Below are 15,994 nucleotides of genomic sequence, written 5' to 3' on the forward strand. Positions count from 1 at the left end.
GTGAGTGGTTTGGCGCAAGGAGGACGTAAGTGATAGCGGGGCCAGTTAGCCCGAGAGAATGGCACGTGCGGAGCTGCTGCGAACCACGCCTTGCATAACGCCAAACGTTTTAACGTGTACAGCAAACTATTTATCATGCGTTTGGGAGTTCAGAGCAAAGGCAAGCGTTGTACAATTTTCAAACTTTTGGAAAGGTTGGGATTGGCATGCAGAAAGCATGGAAAGCTACAAATGTATAGACGCTTCATCGTCCGAATTCGCAGATGGCAAAACTCCCATTACCATAAAATCCTTCTCATTGCCAACGCTTGACCGTACCTAGAAACGCGTCATATCTAAAGAAAAGCCATACTTCATGCAATCGTCACTCTTCTTACTGAGGAGCACGCCTGAACGCACCAGGCCTGTACTTTCCATCGCTGGCGCCCTGCGCAGGGGGAGGTCTCGACTCAGGTTCACGCTCACGCTCACGCTCACCATCTTGAGGAGCACGGCGGGCAGGGGCAGCATACGCACCACCCGTCGCAGGAGAAGCCTTTCGGTCATCGCCGAGTCGGCCACCACGAGAAGGAGGCTCCCAACGGCCGCCACCAGTAGCAGGAGACTCGGTGCGAGAAGGAGGTGCACGTCCGCTACCACTGGCCTCGCGTTCGCGCCATCCACCTCCAGGGGCACCACCAGCTTGACGCAGAGCGGGCGGAACGAATCTCTTGGGACCGTCTGATTCAACGGGGGTAGCAGCAGGCGCTGCAGGAGACTCGGTACGAGGAGTAGGAGCGGGAGCGGGAGCGTCGGCGGGAGGAAGGGGTTGACCAGCGGCCTTCGCGGCCTCACGTTCGCGCCAGGTAGCCTTGACACCAGGGACCAGACGTGGTGCAGCGCTGGATGGAGCCTCTGCAGCCGGCTGGCGCGAAACAGGGCGCTCTGCACCAAACCCGCCTGCTTTTCTTGCGGCAATCTTGGCCTCGGCCTGTGCCTCCCTCTCGAGCTGGACTCGGAGTTTCTCGTCCGCAACCCTAGCAAAAGTTAGCCAACAGCTGACAGAATGAGATGGTAATACTGACTTTCTCTCCTCGTCCCTTCTCGCCTTCTCCTCGATCATTCTCTGGCGCTTCTCCTCCTCGGCTTGAGCTCTCGCCTCAGCCTCTTCCCGCTCCCGCTCCTCCTCCTCTTGCTGTCGACGCTCCGCTTCCTCTTGTTCTTTCCTCTCTCTAGCCATTCTCTCCTTGACCTCCTTGACACGCGCGGCCTTCTTGTTCTCAAGCTCCTTCTGTGCGATCTTCTGGCGCTTCTCAAACTCAGTTTTGCGCTGTTGCTTGACAGTGGAGACGAAGTCCTGGTAAGTCGGTACAAGTTTCGAAAGACGATGCTTCAGTGCGACGTCTTCCTTGTGCTTCAGCTCAGCCTCCTTCAGTTGCTCAGACTTGGCCTTTTCGTACGCGGCCTTATCGGCCTCCTTTTGCTTCTCGTAGTCCTCATTCAGGTGCTTGACCTCTTCCTTGCGGTAGGCTCGCTCCAAGTGATCGATCCTCTTACCAGCAATGCGGAGCTGTTCATTCAGCAGGGCCTTCTCCTTCTCGAGAGCCTGAAGCTTCATGATGCGAATTCGGGTGGAGTCGAGATCTTCAATGTTCTCTGGAATGTCAATATCGACCTTGGTCGTTGCCTTGAGCTCCTTCAGCTGCTTCTCGATCTCTTCGCGCGCAATTCGGTTTTGTTCCGTCTTGATACGCTGTTCAGCACGTTGCTTCTGCTCTTCTGCCAAGCGACGCGACTCTTCCTCCTTGAGTTGCTGCTGGCGAATGAGCTTCCTGGTTTGTTCTTCGTTCTCCTTTGCCTGATGGGCCTTCAGCGCCGCCTCTTTCTTCTGAGAGATGATGTCACGGCGAGAGAGAATGTCCTTGTGTTCTTTCTCGGCACCTTCCTTGGCCCGGGCGAAAGCAGCCTCCTTGGCCTTCAATCGCTCTTCGTTAAAAGAGGGATCCACATATTGGCAAGTCACAAAAAGACTCTTGGCCAAGCGTGTAAGCTGGGAGCGAACAATCTCCGCCGGAGTGCTTTGGAGACGCTGCACAGAGCGCGTCTCGGTCTCCGCTGAACCAGCGCCAGAGCCTGGGTGCATAGCCTTAGCAGACGAGAAGACATCAGAGTCGAAGGTGAGAACGCCAGTGGCGTGGTCAATACGAATAGCCAGGTCGCCCTTCTTGCAGCCGTTCATGATGAACTTCTCAATGGTTCCGCTGCTGACTTGGAAGGGGTCAGGGAACTGCGCAAGATCAAGCACGAACTTGATCTCCACGGAGTCGTAGACCTGGGACAGCTGCTGGAAGAGGCGGGTAAGAATGACTTGCTGCAGCGGCGCAACGTACTTCTTCATCTCCTCGTCAGCGCCGATCTGGGACAGGATGGGCGAGATCTTCTTGCAGATAGAGAGAGGGTGGAAGTCAACTTCAAGAATGTTGTACAAGTCACGGATCTCAGGACGAGCACGCCTAAGAAGCCCCTTGCTGAGAGCATCCTTGAACAGGATGGCACGTGTGGGAGCTTGTGACATTCCGAGTAAGTTGGTAAGACGTGAGTTCTTGTTCTTCCTCGCCTCGTCGACATCCACAAGGGCACCTCGGGAACGAGATGTGCTGATGACAGGAATGGAGAGGGCGGAAAGGAGGACGAACGATGCAGCCTTGGTCATGTCGGACTCGGTCACGGCGGGGTTGTCCTTCTTTGAGCTCTGTCCAGAAGCAACGACCGCAGCCGACTGGCGCAGGAGGTTGTAGTACCTGCTCCAAGCCGCAGCGTGGAAGAGGTAGTTTTCGCTGACCAAGAAGATACGCGTCAACTTCTCGAAGTAGTTGGCCATCATGACGTTCTTGGCTGGACGCTTGCTCAAGCTCAGGAGTGTGTGGATGTCCTCAACACTGCGGAAGGCCTCCTGCCACAGCTCCAACTCGACTGCAACGTTCAGCTGCTGGAACCTGGTGTCGAGGTGTCGTTGCAGGGTATCGGGGTCCGAAAGGTTGATGGCGTGCATCTGGGAGGAGAACTTGGCGGCATTCTGCAGATGGTTGCGGAGAAGCTCGCAGAGACGGCGGAACTCGGTCTTGCGGGCGTACTTGGAGCAGAACTGGAAGGCCTGGTGGGCGGTCGACTGGTACATGAGCTCGAGGCGGGCGTTGTTCTTGAAGATATCGAGGACTGTGCGGTACGTCTCCCACAAGAACTTCAGCCACGGTGTGACGATGGCTCGGTCGGTGCGGTCGCGCGACTGCTCACCGGAGACGGTGGACAGCAGGATCGACTCTGGCGTCTCCGAGGCCTCGAGATCGTCGACGTTCTGGGTCGAGGATGATGTGTCGAGCGTCGACTGCACCTCGTCTGCCTTGGCCTGGGCTTCGGTAACCTTCTGCTCGGCCAGTTCGATGAAGCGCTTGAAGACGAGCTGCTACATGTCAGCGGCGGCCCCTCGTGCACGGTGCAGCGGTCTTCCTACCTCGATGGTGCCGACGTTTGTGTTCTGCGCCGTGTTCTTGTACTGGTAGAGGCCGTCCTTTGCGAGCTTGCCCTTGCGCAGGTCGACACAGAGCTCGACAAAGAGGATCATGACGGGCTCGAGCGAGGCGATGGGACTGTTGCGGGTCCGCTTTGAGGTGACATGCTCGTGGAGGAGCTGCAGGGCGGCCTGCTGCTGGTCGACTCCGATGAGTTCCTGGGCGCGTTTACTTGGACATGGTCAGTCTTCGCTCTCTACCCGCCTGCTTCATGGAGGGGCCGTACAGCGTGTTCTCCGGCTTGGAGTGGGGTGGCGGCGCCATGCTGGGCAGCTGGAGGTGGGCGATCCGTCTGCTGTTGTCGCTGGGGGCTTAAGAGCGAGCACGGAGATGCAACGAGGCCGTCGTTGGGTGCGGTTGCAAGGTTCGCGACGGCGATGCTGCCGTGCACGCAAAAAGGTTGTGGGCGCCGCCAAGCCACGCAGCACGTGATGCGTCGTCCCCGCGCCGAACCCTCATAATCACACTGCACGCCTGGCCGGTGGCTCGCAGAGACTCCGCTTCGGTCACATGCAGCATAGCCCGCCAGCAGTACGTCGTCGTTGTTCTCGCGCTGCAGACAGCGCTGCGCCATCAATTGGCCGATCGCTTACCGTAAAACTCCAGTTGTTTGACTTAAAGCTAGCAGGGGCACTCAGGAGCTAGAAGCTAGTCTAAATACTTAAATGCCGCGTTACGTGTTGCCACCTATATAAACTGTTATCTATAGCTTTAAATCTAGCTTAATAACTATAGTAGAGGGCTCTAAACACGTATCTTAGGCTTAAATTTAGAGTTATTAACTATATATATTAATTTTTTTAGTTTTTAAGATATAATATAATAATTATTATATAAGGTAGTACGTATAAGCTACTTAGCTACTTAGTACTACGTAAGATGTAGCATTTAAATACTAAAGTTGTACCTATAATTAGAGCTATATTTTATAAGTTTTAAGTTTTAGCTAAGTATTCTAAAAAATATATATACAGCTAGTAAATTTATAAAGCTTAGTATTAAAAAGTATATGTAAGTAATAGTAGTAAATACTGCAAAGTAGGCTTTAAAATCCTTCTAATTCTTTACTAGTATAATAAGCAGCACTAAATTATAGTAGCATTTTACCTAATTAGGTAATACTAAGTTACTAGCGCAGTACTAAGAACTTTAAGAACTTTAAACTTTAAAGTTTATTAAAATAATCTAAATAACTCTATAACCTTAATACCTATATCTATCTTAATATTTTAATATTACTATAATCCTTTCTAAGCTTTAGTTACTACTCTATCTCCTCTCTTACCTCCTATTCCTCTTACTCTGCTAATTTAAGTAAGCTAAGAGAATTTCTAGTACTATTAATAATAATAGAATTTAATAAGATCTATCCTTTAGTATCTTTAGCTAATAGTTATTTTATAAGGCAAGCTTTATTTAATTAACTGCCTCTAGGTATATTTCTACTTCTTATAACGCGCTTTAAATTAGGTACTAATATAGCTCTATAACTTTTTTCTTACTAGGTAAGCGTTTTACCTTTATTCTTTACTAGTAAGTAGGTAAAAACGTTATTATTACGCTTCTTAATTTTAATCCTATATAGGTCCTCTGTTAGGTTCTTAGAGATCTCCTAACTAGTAAAGTCTACCTTATTAATAAAGTCCTTAATCTTAATTAAGTAGTTATTAGTACTAGTAAGGTTAATAGTAATACTAGTATAGATAAAGAAGTCCTTAATAAGCTGTTTTTTTTAACTGTTTAGGTTATCCTAGGTATTAGTAATAGCCCTTATTACTACTATCTACCTTACTAAAATTACTATTTATTTTATTAGATTTTACTCTAAGGTATTATTATTTAATAACAACTTAAGCTTCTCTCTTATTAATACCTTAAAAGACTTATTTATACTAATATTAAAGGGCTAGAGCAGTCTAGTATATCTGCCTAAGATTATTACTAAATAAATATGCTTCTCCTAGAGTTTTACCTTTATAACGTCTATTTTATAGAAGGCAGTGTAGTCTATTATAAGTAAGCTTTTACGTCCCTTTAATATATTAAATAGTTCTTTATCTAACTATTTAACTAGGAGCTTCTTATTATTATACGCGCTTAAATTAACCTTAATAGTAATATGTAAGTTCTATTTATCTTACTCCTTTTAGTTAAGCTTACTACTAGCTATACTATAAAAGATAAGCTTTAGCTTAAGTCTTAGTATACTATTAGTAAATATGTATAATATAAGAGTAGCTTATTATTTAGCCTAGCTAGAGTTAGTAATATTTCTATTAACTATATATTCTCCTTTAAGGTAGTAAGTATACCTATTAAAGAACTTAAAAAGAATTAGTACTTTATCTATATTAATAATATTAGATAGTTAGAAGCGCTAGAAATAGTAAAAAGATATCTAGATTATTAAGTTCTAGTAAATAAAGTAGAGGAATTAATTTATAAGTTTAAGGTAGTAAGGTAAGAGATACTAGCTAGCGTAAGTAAGTTATTACTAGGATATATCCTATCTCTAAAGAAAGTTTTTAAACTAGCTGTTTAAGAATAGAAATTAGAGAGGCTACTAAAGGTTAGTTAATCTCTGTTTCTATACACAATAATTATAATTACTAACCTTACTATTACTATTAAGTTCTTAGCTGTATATTATATTAAATATTATCTTCTCTTACTAATAGAACTAGTACTACAAAACCTTTTATCTTAACTGTTACTACTTAATAAATTATTAAAATAATTTAAGCTTAAGTTTAAGGTACCTTTTGTAGCTAGTACCTAATATAGCAACCTAATAGTTATAGCTTAACGCTACTATCTTACGCTAGTAGAGCTATATATTTTTTATAGTAGATACTAGGATCCTAAAGTAGGTAGCAGTATCCTTAAGCCTTAGAGGCCTATAATAACTATTATACTTAAGCCTATCTAGGCACTATTACTTCTAAGTAAGACTATCCTAAAAGAGTAGGTCTTTAAACTAATAGTATATAAAGTACAGTATAACCTTAATCTTCTATTAGATTAATAGGACTATATAAGTCCTAGATAACACCTTAGGTACTTTATATATAGTCTTCTTATTAAGAAGTAATTAGATTAACTAGTTATAATAGCCTTAATAAGTATTAAAGGAACAATTAGAGTTAAGGTTACTTAGAGTAATATTACTAAGGGCAACGCGCTTATAAGTAGATTTAGGTAAGAGAACTATAATACAGCTAGTTAAATATAACAAAGTTAGATAAGTTAAGAGAGTCTTCTGTACATAGGATAGAGAAAATATTAGGGGCTTAGGCTAATAAAATTTTTAGTAAATTCTAATATTAGCCTAAGCGCTACTTAGGGGTATTCATTAGAGCGTCTATTTAGCACACCCGGCCTCCCTGCTAGCTTTAAGTCAAACAACTGGAGTTTTACGGTAGTCGCGTTTGCAGGCCAGCGCTGAACCACGCCGGCTAAAGCCAACCGCTAACCGCATGCGCCCTTGTCCGAAAACAAGGAGCCAGAGCCCCCAATTTGAATCACCCTCCCTCCAACCTCCTGGTCTCCGCGCCCACACATCCGCACCTCCAGCACCCATCGCGCGCCGCTTCATCGCCGTGTCCTCGCGCTGACTTCCGGCGGCAGGTTCACTCGGCAGGCCGTCTTCGCTCCTTTCCCTGCCCTCTCCGCTCTCTACCCCAACGCCTCCGCGTCCACGCCGCTCGCCCAGGCACGTCGCACCATCTCGCATCCACGCAACACGCTCGCGCCCCAACTAATTCCACCACCCTCTCTCCTTTACGACTCACCCTCCCACGCGCACTATGCCCACCATGATGTCCGCGCCCTACGAGATACGGACGGGCGGCGACGGCAAGAGCAAGAAGCAGAGCATGGCCGAGTTGAAGCTGCGACGTCTCACCGAACTGAACCAGCGCCTGCGGGAGGATCTGGAACGCCGCAGGATACCCGTGTCGGAAGCTGCGTTAGAGTAAGGCCTCGTGCACGTCGCCAATGCGAATCTGGGCTAATGTGGCGCTTGCAGTCTGATTGCTTTCACGGACAAGGAGCCCAAGGACTGGATGGTCCCGTCACGATGGGGAACGGTATGTGCAGCCATGCCTTGATCGCGTGCGTGCAACACTGACACGACCACCAGATCGACAAGCGCGAAGACCCCTACGCTCCCCAGCAAAGTAACGGCTGCTGCATCGTAATGTGAGACACCGCGGCAGACGAGATGCAGCGCGAGATGTCTGAGTAACGGCGTTCAATGGGGCCCTTCACGGCAGCTTCTTTTCTTTATTCCTGTTTATCGATTTTGAAGGTGGTGATAATACCCACGGTGCACAGCAGTCCGGCGAAGCTGATATTCAAACGGACGGGTCATGTACATTCGGCAATGTGTAAATTACGGGAAAAGAGGACGCTCGCTGCCTTTCCATGTTCGCAGCGCAGTAGGGTTTCCAGGTTCTTTCAACGGGCGAGTCAACTATTCTGTCTTGCCAGGTACTTCAATTAATGAGATTAGAGCAGTCTCTCTTAGGAATGTTCAACACTTTTTCACATCTAGTAATTGCATCCCCACGTCGTAGCTTGTTGTTGTGTTTACTCTGTCGAATTTGCGTGACTCTCGGATAGCTGCTGCATGAAGTTGGTCGAGGCCCACCAAACGAGATTAACAGGGTGCGAAGCGCATTGCCTCAATATTGCACCACTGCACCCTACCATCGGCCGATGTCCATGTCGTTTGGGGCCAGCTGTTTTCTCCCTGCTGCAGCCAATTCCAGCAGACTGCGTCTTCAATGGCACCCGACAGGAATAGGAGGCACACAGGCAAACCTTACCGTTCGCACCAACACATCGGACACAGCGACCGGCGAGCTTGTGCGCACAGACACACGAACGAACGCATCGGCCAGGCTGCAAACATCTGCGCGACTCGGCATTCGTCTCTGACTGCCCACGGGACTGATCGGCACAAATGGCAATCTATTGGCTGGACTAGTCCAAACGGTGCAGTCTGCCCATCACTGCCTTTTCCGTCTCTGCTTGGAACACCTTTGCAGGTCGACGGCTGCGTTGATGATCCGCTTGGAGGCAGAAGCTCACAAATAAACACCGTCGCGAGTCAGACTGCATACTGTGGTGCCCGGCTGCAATATAAGCTATTTACCACCTGTCTGTCGAGAGTTTTCGGAACATCTCGAGCCGTGCCCCTACTTGCGGTTTGCTTGGTCTTTTGACATGCGCACATTGAAGCATGGCTCACGCCGAACAGAAATGCCTACAGTGTTAGTCTCGGCAACACGGTCGGTATTCTACAGACATGAGTGTATTCCTGCACGAATCGGAAACGTGTGCCTACCTCGGAAGATTGTTCTAGCGGCACATGTTTTCAGGGAAACGCATATCAAGGCTGGACATGCGCGGCGTCCAGTTATCTAAGAGGAGGAACTCCGTGGGGTTGCTTCGTGTTGCAGGGGCAGCGTCCACGCTCCACGCAGTCTGCTGAGTTGCGCTTCTGTCTTGACGCTCCTCTCTGATCCAACACAACATCGTCAGGCGTGTGGCTCGCCCCACGCGTGATTTCTCGAAATCCACGCCCACGCCTCAAACTCGACTGGCTCCGTGCCGCCTTTAGCCAGCCCCACCAGCCCGTGAAGAAATTGCTTTGGCAGACTCTCGACCCTCTGGTTCTTTCCTCTTTCGACAGGGTTCTCCGCAAACGCGATGAACGCTGCGAACGCGCAGCCATGGGCCGGCGCCGAGCATTTCGACCAAATGGACGCGACGGCCGAGCACGACTTCGGCAATCTAATCGACTTTGACCACCTCGACCTCGACTTCAACATCGACTACAGCCATGGCGCGTCTGCGCAGGACAACCAGCAGCTAACCGACTTGACCACCTCCATCGACGTCCAGCACCTCCAGAACCCCTTCGCCCCGCAGATATCCCAGGATCGTCACAATGACGCGGCAGACACACAACAAACACAGAATAACTTGGACATATCCCAGGTCGGCAACGGCTTCTTCGACTACGGCATACCGCAGTACGGTCAGTCCAACACGTCAGCCTTCACCCAGGCGCAGGAACACGTCTATCGCCCGCACCATGGCGTCCCGCCCACACCCAACAGCATCGAGATGCACGGCGACCCGCACCGCTACCTTCGCCAGATGGACCCCCAGCAAGCTCTCTTCGACCAGCGATATCACATGCGCAAGGACGACGCAGTATGTTGGACACTGGCTACGGTCAAGACGTAATGCGACTAACCAGTGTATAGACATTTACCCCACTGGTCTCACCCGCGGTAACCCCCCATGATGCGCGCTTCCAGATACCCGACTTCACAGTACCTGGAGCATACTTCAGCCCTCTGACATCTCCTGCTCTGACTGCGCAAAGCCACCAGCATGCATATCTGCAGTCGCAAGCCACGGCGTCAGGGAGCTCAACCGGGCACTCACCCGTCAACATTGACATGGACGTGCTGGGCGAACCTGCGATGGTCCAGTCTGAGCAGAGCAGAAAATTGAGGAGCACCCATAGACGGAATGTATCCCGAACAGCCAATGCCTCTAGCCGCGTACGGCAGTCGCCAATTGTGAAGCCAGGCCGGCGAAGAACCACTGTAACATCACTCGTACTGCCTAAGGAGATCAGCGCACTCGCACAAGAAGCACAACCTGTTCGCCCGCTCTCCAATGGTCTGGAAGTACCGCGCAATCAGGATCGCTCAGAGACCGATTCAATATCTCCTGAGCCTATGCTGTCAGACATGCGACCGCCGCCTCTTCCTAGTTCTGTGACACATTCCCCTGCGATCCTGGCCCAGCACAACGGTCATGGTGCTACTCCTGCCACGCCTGCGTCCCTAATGCGCATCCAGCCTTCACCCGAGTTCAGCACACCTCTCCAAGTACCAGCCATGTTAGACGACCTCATCCTACCGGAATCCTCTCTAGAAAACCCCTCGTTGTCATTGATGGAGACAGCAATTTACGATGACGACTATGACACCCCTCGACTGTCCGCCAGGAAAACACCGAAGATGGGACCGCACAGTACGCCGGGTGCGGCCATGTCTAGTAGACCCAGCCCAATGCTCGATCCTATGTCAACTCCTACAAGCCCGGCTTTCTCCATGACCTCTGGGAGGAAGACCGATTTGAAGATCGCTCGCAACCCAAAGAAGAGAAACAGCGTCAGTTCGAGTCTTGTGAGCCCTGCTCTCCGACCCAAGATCTCCCCAAGTATAAAACCTCTGCTTCCTGATGGCGGGCATGGTAAGCACAAATCTTCCTCAGCATGTAACATGAGCTAATGCACAGCAGGCGGTATCGACACTCATGCCCTTCTCCTAGCATCGAAATCTAACTACCAAAATATTCTTGACGGAACCACAGTTCCCGGTGTCGTGTACCCAACATCCCTCTCCACAAACCTTACATCGAAACGCACATCCCACAAAATCGCCGAACAAGGCCGTAGAAACCGTATCAACACGGCTCTCCAGGAAATGCAGGCCCTTCTTCCTCCCTCCTTGAATGGAGACACAGAAGCAAAGAGCCCCGAAATGACTGCCGCACAATCAAACAACTCCAAAGCGGCGAAAGTGGAGAGTGCGATTGATTATATCAGGCTACTGAAGAAACAATGTGAGGACAAAGATAGAGCGCTCGAAGTGAAGGAGAGGGAAATGGACGAATTGAGGGAACAGCTTGCAGCGCTGCGACGGTGTTCGAGTGTGGGGACAAGCGGCGAAGAGGCGGAGAGGGTGGACAAGGATGATAACACTTGAAGGATGCAGACGGATGATACCCAATTTTTACGACTACGATCGCTATGATAATGACTGAGCGTCTGGCAGTGTGCATACACAGTAAGAGACGTATAAAGCGACGATTAGACGGACGACCCCGCTCTGTCTCACGGCATTGCACCATAATACAACATCGACGCTATTGCGTACGAGTCGTTGGCTCATGCGCGGATGTCTGCGATGCGCGGATGAAGTGTTTGGCCTTGGTCAATTCAATGCAAACCAGTGCCGAATAGACAAGCTGGGCATACACATATACACGGTTTCCGTTGGCAACACTGCATAAGAGAGATGTAACGGATTTTGAATCATCATAGCTCAAATACTATTCTAATATGGTTCAATTCTCCATCGTTAATGCTGGTGACTTTATTTTTATTGCGTATTTTAGCTTTTTGAATCTTTGGTTCTTTTTTGGCGTACACTCGTCGACTTTCTGGCTAGGAGTGCTGTAATGTCTACCCTGTCCCCACAGAGCGTTTGATCAAGGAGGAAGGTGGGGGCGGGGCAGATCTGCAGGAACCCAGCTTGGTTGATTGAATGTCCCGAAATTTCGACATGCGCAAGGCAGCCAAACTTTTGCATAGTACAACCGAATAAATCTCGCAACTACTCCTTCAACTAATCATATCGCCAAATCCGTATATCTGTCAAGGCTTCCTATTCCAACTCAGCAATCATGGAGATGCCAGACATGCCCGTCAATGTTCCCGTCGACGACCCAAACGCTGACACAGAATGGTACCCATACCTTGACTCACCTGCTTCCTTCATACTGACTTTGAACCAGGAACGACATCCTCCGCAAGCACGGCGTAATCCCCGAGAAACCCCCGTCGCCCACAGCCAAGCTTCAAGAAGCCGTCGAAGAGGCCCTTAAAGTCGCGCATGAGAACCGCCTGGAAGGCAAAGACCTAGACGAATTAGACGCGTTAGAAGACGACGAAGACGAAGACTTTCTAGAAGTATACCGGTGCGCCCCATCTCCCCTCCAACATCACCATCACCACCCAGAAACTAACAAGCCAGGCAAAAACGCCTCGCCGAACTCTCCACAATAACAAACGCCTCGGTATACAACCAAGTCTACCACCTACAGAAGCCAGACTACTCGCGCGACGTGACAGAAACCTCACAGAACGCTTTCGTCCTCGTCCTCCTCACATCGTCGCAAGGCACAAACACAGAGTCCCGCATCCTGATAGAGATATGGCGCGAGCTGGCCCAGCGCTTCGGCGACGTCAAGTTCTGCCAGATGAGGGCCGAGCTGTGCATCGAGGGGTATCCGGACCGGAATACGCCGACGATTCTTGTGTATAGTAAGGGGGATATCAAAAAGCAGATCGTTACGTTGAGAGAGCTGGGCGGGGTGAGGACGAAGGTGGAGGATTTGGAGAGACTGCTTGTGGATGTTGGGGCGTTGAAGGGGGGAGATCAAAGATTGAAGAAGGAGGAGAAGGACGAGGGCGCGAGTGGGAAGAAGATTCGGCAGGGTACGACGATGGGCGATGACGATGATAGTGATTGGGATTGAATTTGAAGAGCTGAATCAGATATTTTTCATCTTCCGGCTTTTGCGCGAAGGTAATGCAGTTGCTTCGCAAATCGAAGTCATTCCCCCAATATCGAAGGCTGTTGAACCAACTCAGTCAAGCACAACGCCTTGAAAGAACCTCATGTAGAGTAAGTAAGAGATTCTCTCCGCGAAGACCTCTCTTCAAAAATTATAATTACATCACGTCATCTAGTATGACGATGAGAGCCGCTAGTCATAGATCTACTCGCTGCTCAAACGTCGCCGAAGCGTACCCATTTCCTCCACAACCATAAATAGCATTGCAGACCACTACACTATCGCACCACCAACCCTCCTCTCATTCCCCACATATATCCCATCTCCCTCCTCCACACCCTCGTTTCTCGGCGCGAAATCATGGAAAGCAATTGCTTTCTGCATACCGTCACTCCCCATCAGCCCGCCCTCGTCAGCAAACTCAACCGTCGACTCGGCATATACATCTTTGTGGTTTCGCCTGCGCTTTTTCGGCGCGCTGCCAACTGTAGGGACCGACTTGCCGTTCAGCGAGGGCTCCGAGTGCCCCGAGCTGGAGCGGAAGCCGCTGAAGATACTTCCCCAGGAGCGGAACACAGGGCGGAAAACGGGGCGCAGGAGGGGAAGGGAGGCTGGCGTAGTTTGTCAGGAGATGGAAAGTGGTGTTGCGGGGGGATATACGGACTTGAGAAATGAGCTAGATTCACATCGCAGACGGCCCAGATTTGGTCGTCCAGGCCGTCCCACGTCAGATCCTTGTCTTTTTTCTTCTCGAGCGCGACGGTGTGGACGACGCTTGCTAGGGCTGAGCCGCAGACACTGAAACCTGTTAGGAAGAGTGTAGATCAGTGGGGGGAATACTTACAGCAGTCCAGATGCGAACATGGCTGCCACTGCGACTTTGCGAGAGAGCGGCAAATGCAGCCTCCAGATCTCAATGATGGGACAGAGCAGGATTGCACATTCGATGATGAGGTGAGGAACCGCGGTGCCGAAGAGCGACATCATGGGCGTCATGGGGCATTTTCCGGGGACGTCCTGGTCCCAGAACTTGCGGATCGGTTGGCATTGCATGGAGATGAGGGTGACCTGTGAGTATAAGCACGATGCTACATCTGTTGTTTTGTTGGTTGTAAATTCATACTCTGACGACGATCCAGCAAGCCGAGCAGACGAAGAGAATCCGTATAGGCTGCCGTATGATGGACAGCCCGAAAGTCCGCCAGTAGAAGCCCAGGAGGACGAATTTCGACAGTCCCACGGAGAAGGTGTACATCCCTGTCTGGCATGTTAGACATTCGCTGCGTCGCACCCCGCAAATATACGCACACATGTCGGCCCACAGATCGAGGAAGTAGTGGCGCACAATCTGGTCTTCGGGGAGACCAATGTTCTCCAATGGAATCCCGAGACCCCATCGCATCTCTGGCCTGGTAAGTGCCCATGTCCTGGAAAGAGATTGATTCAATTCAACGTACTATAAAGGCTGATAAATGTAAATCCACTTCCAACTACCTGTAGCACGGTAAGCACTCATGTAGCACGATGGAAACGCTCCACTCACAAACGCAACAACAGCCAAATAGTCCTCCCACACAAGCTGCGGTGTTCTCGCCCTACGCCGCGACGCGATCCGCGACACCAGCGCCACAGCAGCAGCCGTGTAGGGCACGATAGCCGCAGCGTACAGCTCAGGCTGTCTGTTAGGCATTGTAAGCATCCCCAAAGCGTGGGTTTGTGCAACGACTAGACGCAAAGAAACCAGCATTCAGATGGCAAGCAACAATATACGTAGAATACCCGTCGCCCCTAACACACACGACCCGATCTGCAAGGTGCATGTCCAGCCCTGTATCTGCCCTGTGTTGCTTTTTGAGTTCCCGGTAATCGGTTTCGGTGGCGCATGTTTCACGTAGGGAAGTCCTTTCTTTCGGTCGAGCCGTTTGGCATAGAGGCTCGTTTTGGAAGAAAAGTTGTAGATAAGGTTTTTCTGTCTTGGGAGGATTGTATTGTATGGGGTGATCTGGGGGGTGAAGCTGCGAAGCAACGTTGCACTGGTGAAAGCAGATTTTGGTTACAGGTGGTATGGTGCCTGCAGTAAGGGCTCCCTTTCATAATGCTCTTGCGATGGAGAAACGCCAATCAGTTACCTGCTTTTACTTGCTTTTCTGTGGGATTGCGTGAGTGCCATCTAGGTGCAGGTGGAGTTACTTTTTCGGTGGCCGTGCATATCGGCTTTCGCGATAATATGCAGGCATGTCATACCTGACCATTCAACTGGAATGACATGCTTGTTTTCCACTCTTGTGGAGAGTTTGTACAGAGAACATTGGTTAATAGAGAGTGAGTGTCGGTGGTGGGCGAAGAGGAAGCTTCTACGACATCAAACAGCATAGCTATTACCGAATAAAGATATCTCTACTATGCTTTCCGAACAAGTCCAAGGAGCAATATACAGCGTTTTCTTCCAAATTCGATCAGATAGACCGAGAAGAACGCACATATACCACCCTAGTAGCATGGCTTACTTGACTGCAGACGACTGGGAAGAAGCTGGTTCGCTTGGAATCCACCGAGCAACAGGATAGGTTTTTACTTCCAAAATCCATACCACTCCCGAGAAGCCGATTGCAGCAAATGATTGAAAAGTCGTGTGGGTTTTGAAGAATATCGAATGTGGGGTCATTGCATGCAGCCCATCAGAAGCAGCACGGATGGGGTAGTAGAAAGGATCCCTCTTGCATGCATTCCAACGGCGTGGCCGGCGACAGAAACGTCACCACCCGTTGATCTGCACAGAGACCTGCACGTCTATGAATGTGACGGCCAGCCCGCGTTAGAGATGTCCGGATGTGGGTGAACGGCTGTCCTGCCGAATCCCCATCGGGGTGCGTAACCACAGCCATGGAAGATAAGGTGAGCGATCCTGAACGCTCGATCTGCGTGCCGTTTAGAATCATGCCAGATGGGTTGGCGATCGGGCTGCGCCTCTCAGATCTTGTGACTATCACGTTCTCGTTGTTTCGTCAGGGTTGAATGTTCAAACTCGAGTGACAAGATCATCGCGTATTCAATGT

The 15,994-nt window shown here is 49.8% G+C and overlaps 5 protein-coding genes across 5 annotated transcripts; 3 read left to right on the forward strand and 2 right to left on the reverse strand.

Annotated features, from left to right (window-relative positions):
- Positions 1-150: 150 nt before the first annotated feature.
- On the reverse strand, positions 151-4,049 carry P153DRAFT_364373 (eukaryotic translation initiation factor 3 110 kDa subunit). Its single transcript, XM_033667585.1, has 4 exons — positions 3,775-4,049; positions 3,491-3,719; positions 1,065-3,439; positions 151-1,016 (listed from the first exon to the last, which is right to left on the reverse strand). The coding sequence occupies exons 1-4, from the start codon at positions 3,810-3,812 to the stop codon at positions 374-376; spliced, it is 3,285 nt and encodes a 1,094-aa protein (XP_033526281.1). The 5' UTR covers positions 3,813-4,049; the 3' UTR covers positions 151-373.
- Positions 4,050-7,123: 3,074 nt separating this feature from the next.
- Positions 7,124-8,121, forward strand: P153DRAFT_364375 (uncharacterized protein). The gene is made up of 3 exons (XM_033667586.1): positions 7,124-7,521; positions 7,576-7,636; positions 7,690-8,121. Exons 1-3 carry the CDS (start codon positions 7,355-7,357, stop codon positions 7,750-7,752), a joined length of 291 nt encoding a protein of 96 aa, XP_033526282.1. The 5' UTR covers positions 7,124-7,354; the 3' UTR covers positions 7,753-8,121.
- Positions 8,122-8,996: 875 nt separating this feature from the next.
- P153DRAFT_334181 (uncharacterized protein) lies at positions 8,997-11,344 on the forward strand (the record flags this gene model as incomplete). The annotated part of the gene is made up of 3 exons (XM_033665596.1): positions 8,997-9,773; positions 9,827-10,829; positions 10,875-11,344. Exons 1-3 carry the CDS (start codon positions 9,264-9,266, stop codon positions 11,342-11,344), a joined length of 1,983 nt encoding a protein of 660 aa, XP_033526283.1. The 5' UTR covers positions 8,997-9,263.
- Positions 11,345-12,059: 715 nt separating this feature from the next.
- On the forward strand, positions 12,060-12,899 carry P153DRAFT_284448 (phosducin family protein; the record flags this gene model as incomplete). Its single annotated transcript, XM_033663327.1, has 3 exons — positions 12,060-12,106; positions 12,156-12,338; positions 12,395-12,899. The coding sequence occupies 3 exons, from the start codon at positions 12,060-12,062 to the stop codon at positions 12,897-12,899; spliced, it is 735 nt and encodes a 244-aa protein (XP_033526284.1).
- Positions 12,900-13,211: 312 nt separating this feature from the next.
- Positions 13,212-14,628, reverse strand: P153DRAFT_373752 (uncharacterized protein; the record flags this gene model as incomplete). Its single annotated transcript, XM_033669475.1, has 7 exons — positions 13,212-13,549; positions 13,603-13,736; positions 13,783-14,006; positions 14,062-14,195; positions 14,247-14,342; positions 14,396-14,432; positions 14,482-14,628. The coding sequence occupies 7 exons, from the start codon at positions 14,626-14,628 to the stop codon at positions 13,212-13,214; spliced, it is 1,110 nt and encodes a 369-aa protein (XP_033526285.1).
- Positions 14,629-15,994: the final 1,366 nt, after the last annotated feature.

The sequence above is a fragment of the Dothidotthia symphoricarpi genome, assembly GCF_010015815.1.
Source record: "Dothidotthia symphoricarpi CBS 119687 unplaced genomic scaffold P153scaffold_5, whole genome shotgun sequence".
In the NCBI taxonomy this organism is placed as follows: Eukaryota; Fungi; Ascomycota; class Dothideomycetes; order Pleosporales; family Dothidotthiaceae; genus Dothidotthia; species Dothidotthia symphoricarpi.

What these genes read in the sequence shown, in the direction of transcription:
- P153DRAFT_364373 (XM_033667585.1), bottom strand. Translation starts at nt 3,812, where the DNA reads ATGGCGCCGCCACCCCACTCCAAGCCGGAGAACACGCT. An exon ending in TCCAAGCCGGAGAACACGCT is followed by an intron (nt 3,720 to 3,774) that starts GTACGGCCCCTC and finishes ACCATGTCCAAG; the next exon opens with TAAACGCGCCCAGGAACTCA. An exon ending in CAAACGTCGGCACCATCGAG is followed by an intron (nt 3,440 to 3,490) that starts GTAGGAAGACCG and finishes GACATGTAGCAG; the next exon opens with CTCGTCTTCAAGCGCTTCAT.
- P153DRAFT_364375 (XM_033667586.1), top strand. Translation starts at nt 7,355, where the DNA reads ATGCCCACCATGATGTCCGCGCCCTACGAGATACGGACGGGCGGCGAC. An exon ending in GTGTCGGAAGCTGCGTTAGA is followed by an intron (nt 7,522 to 7,575) that starts GTAAGGCCTCGT and finishes TGGCGCTTGCAG; the next exon opens with TCTGATTGCTTTCACGGACA. An exon ending in TCCCGTCACGATGGGGAACG is followed by an intron (nt 7,637 to 7,689) that starts GTATGTGCAGCC and finishes CACGACCACCAG; the next exon opens with ATCGACAAGCGCGAAGACCC.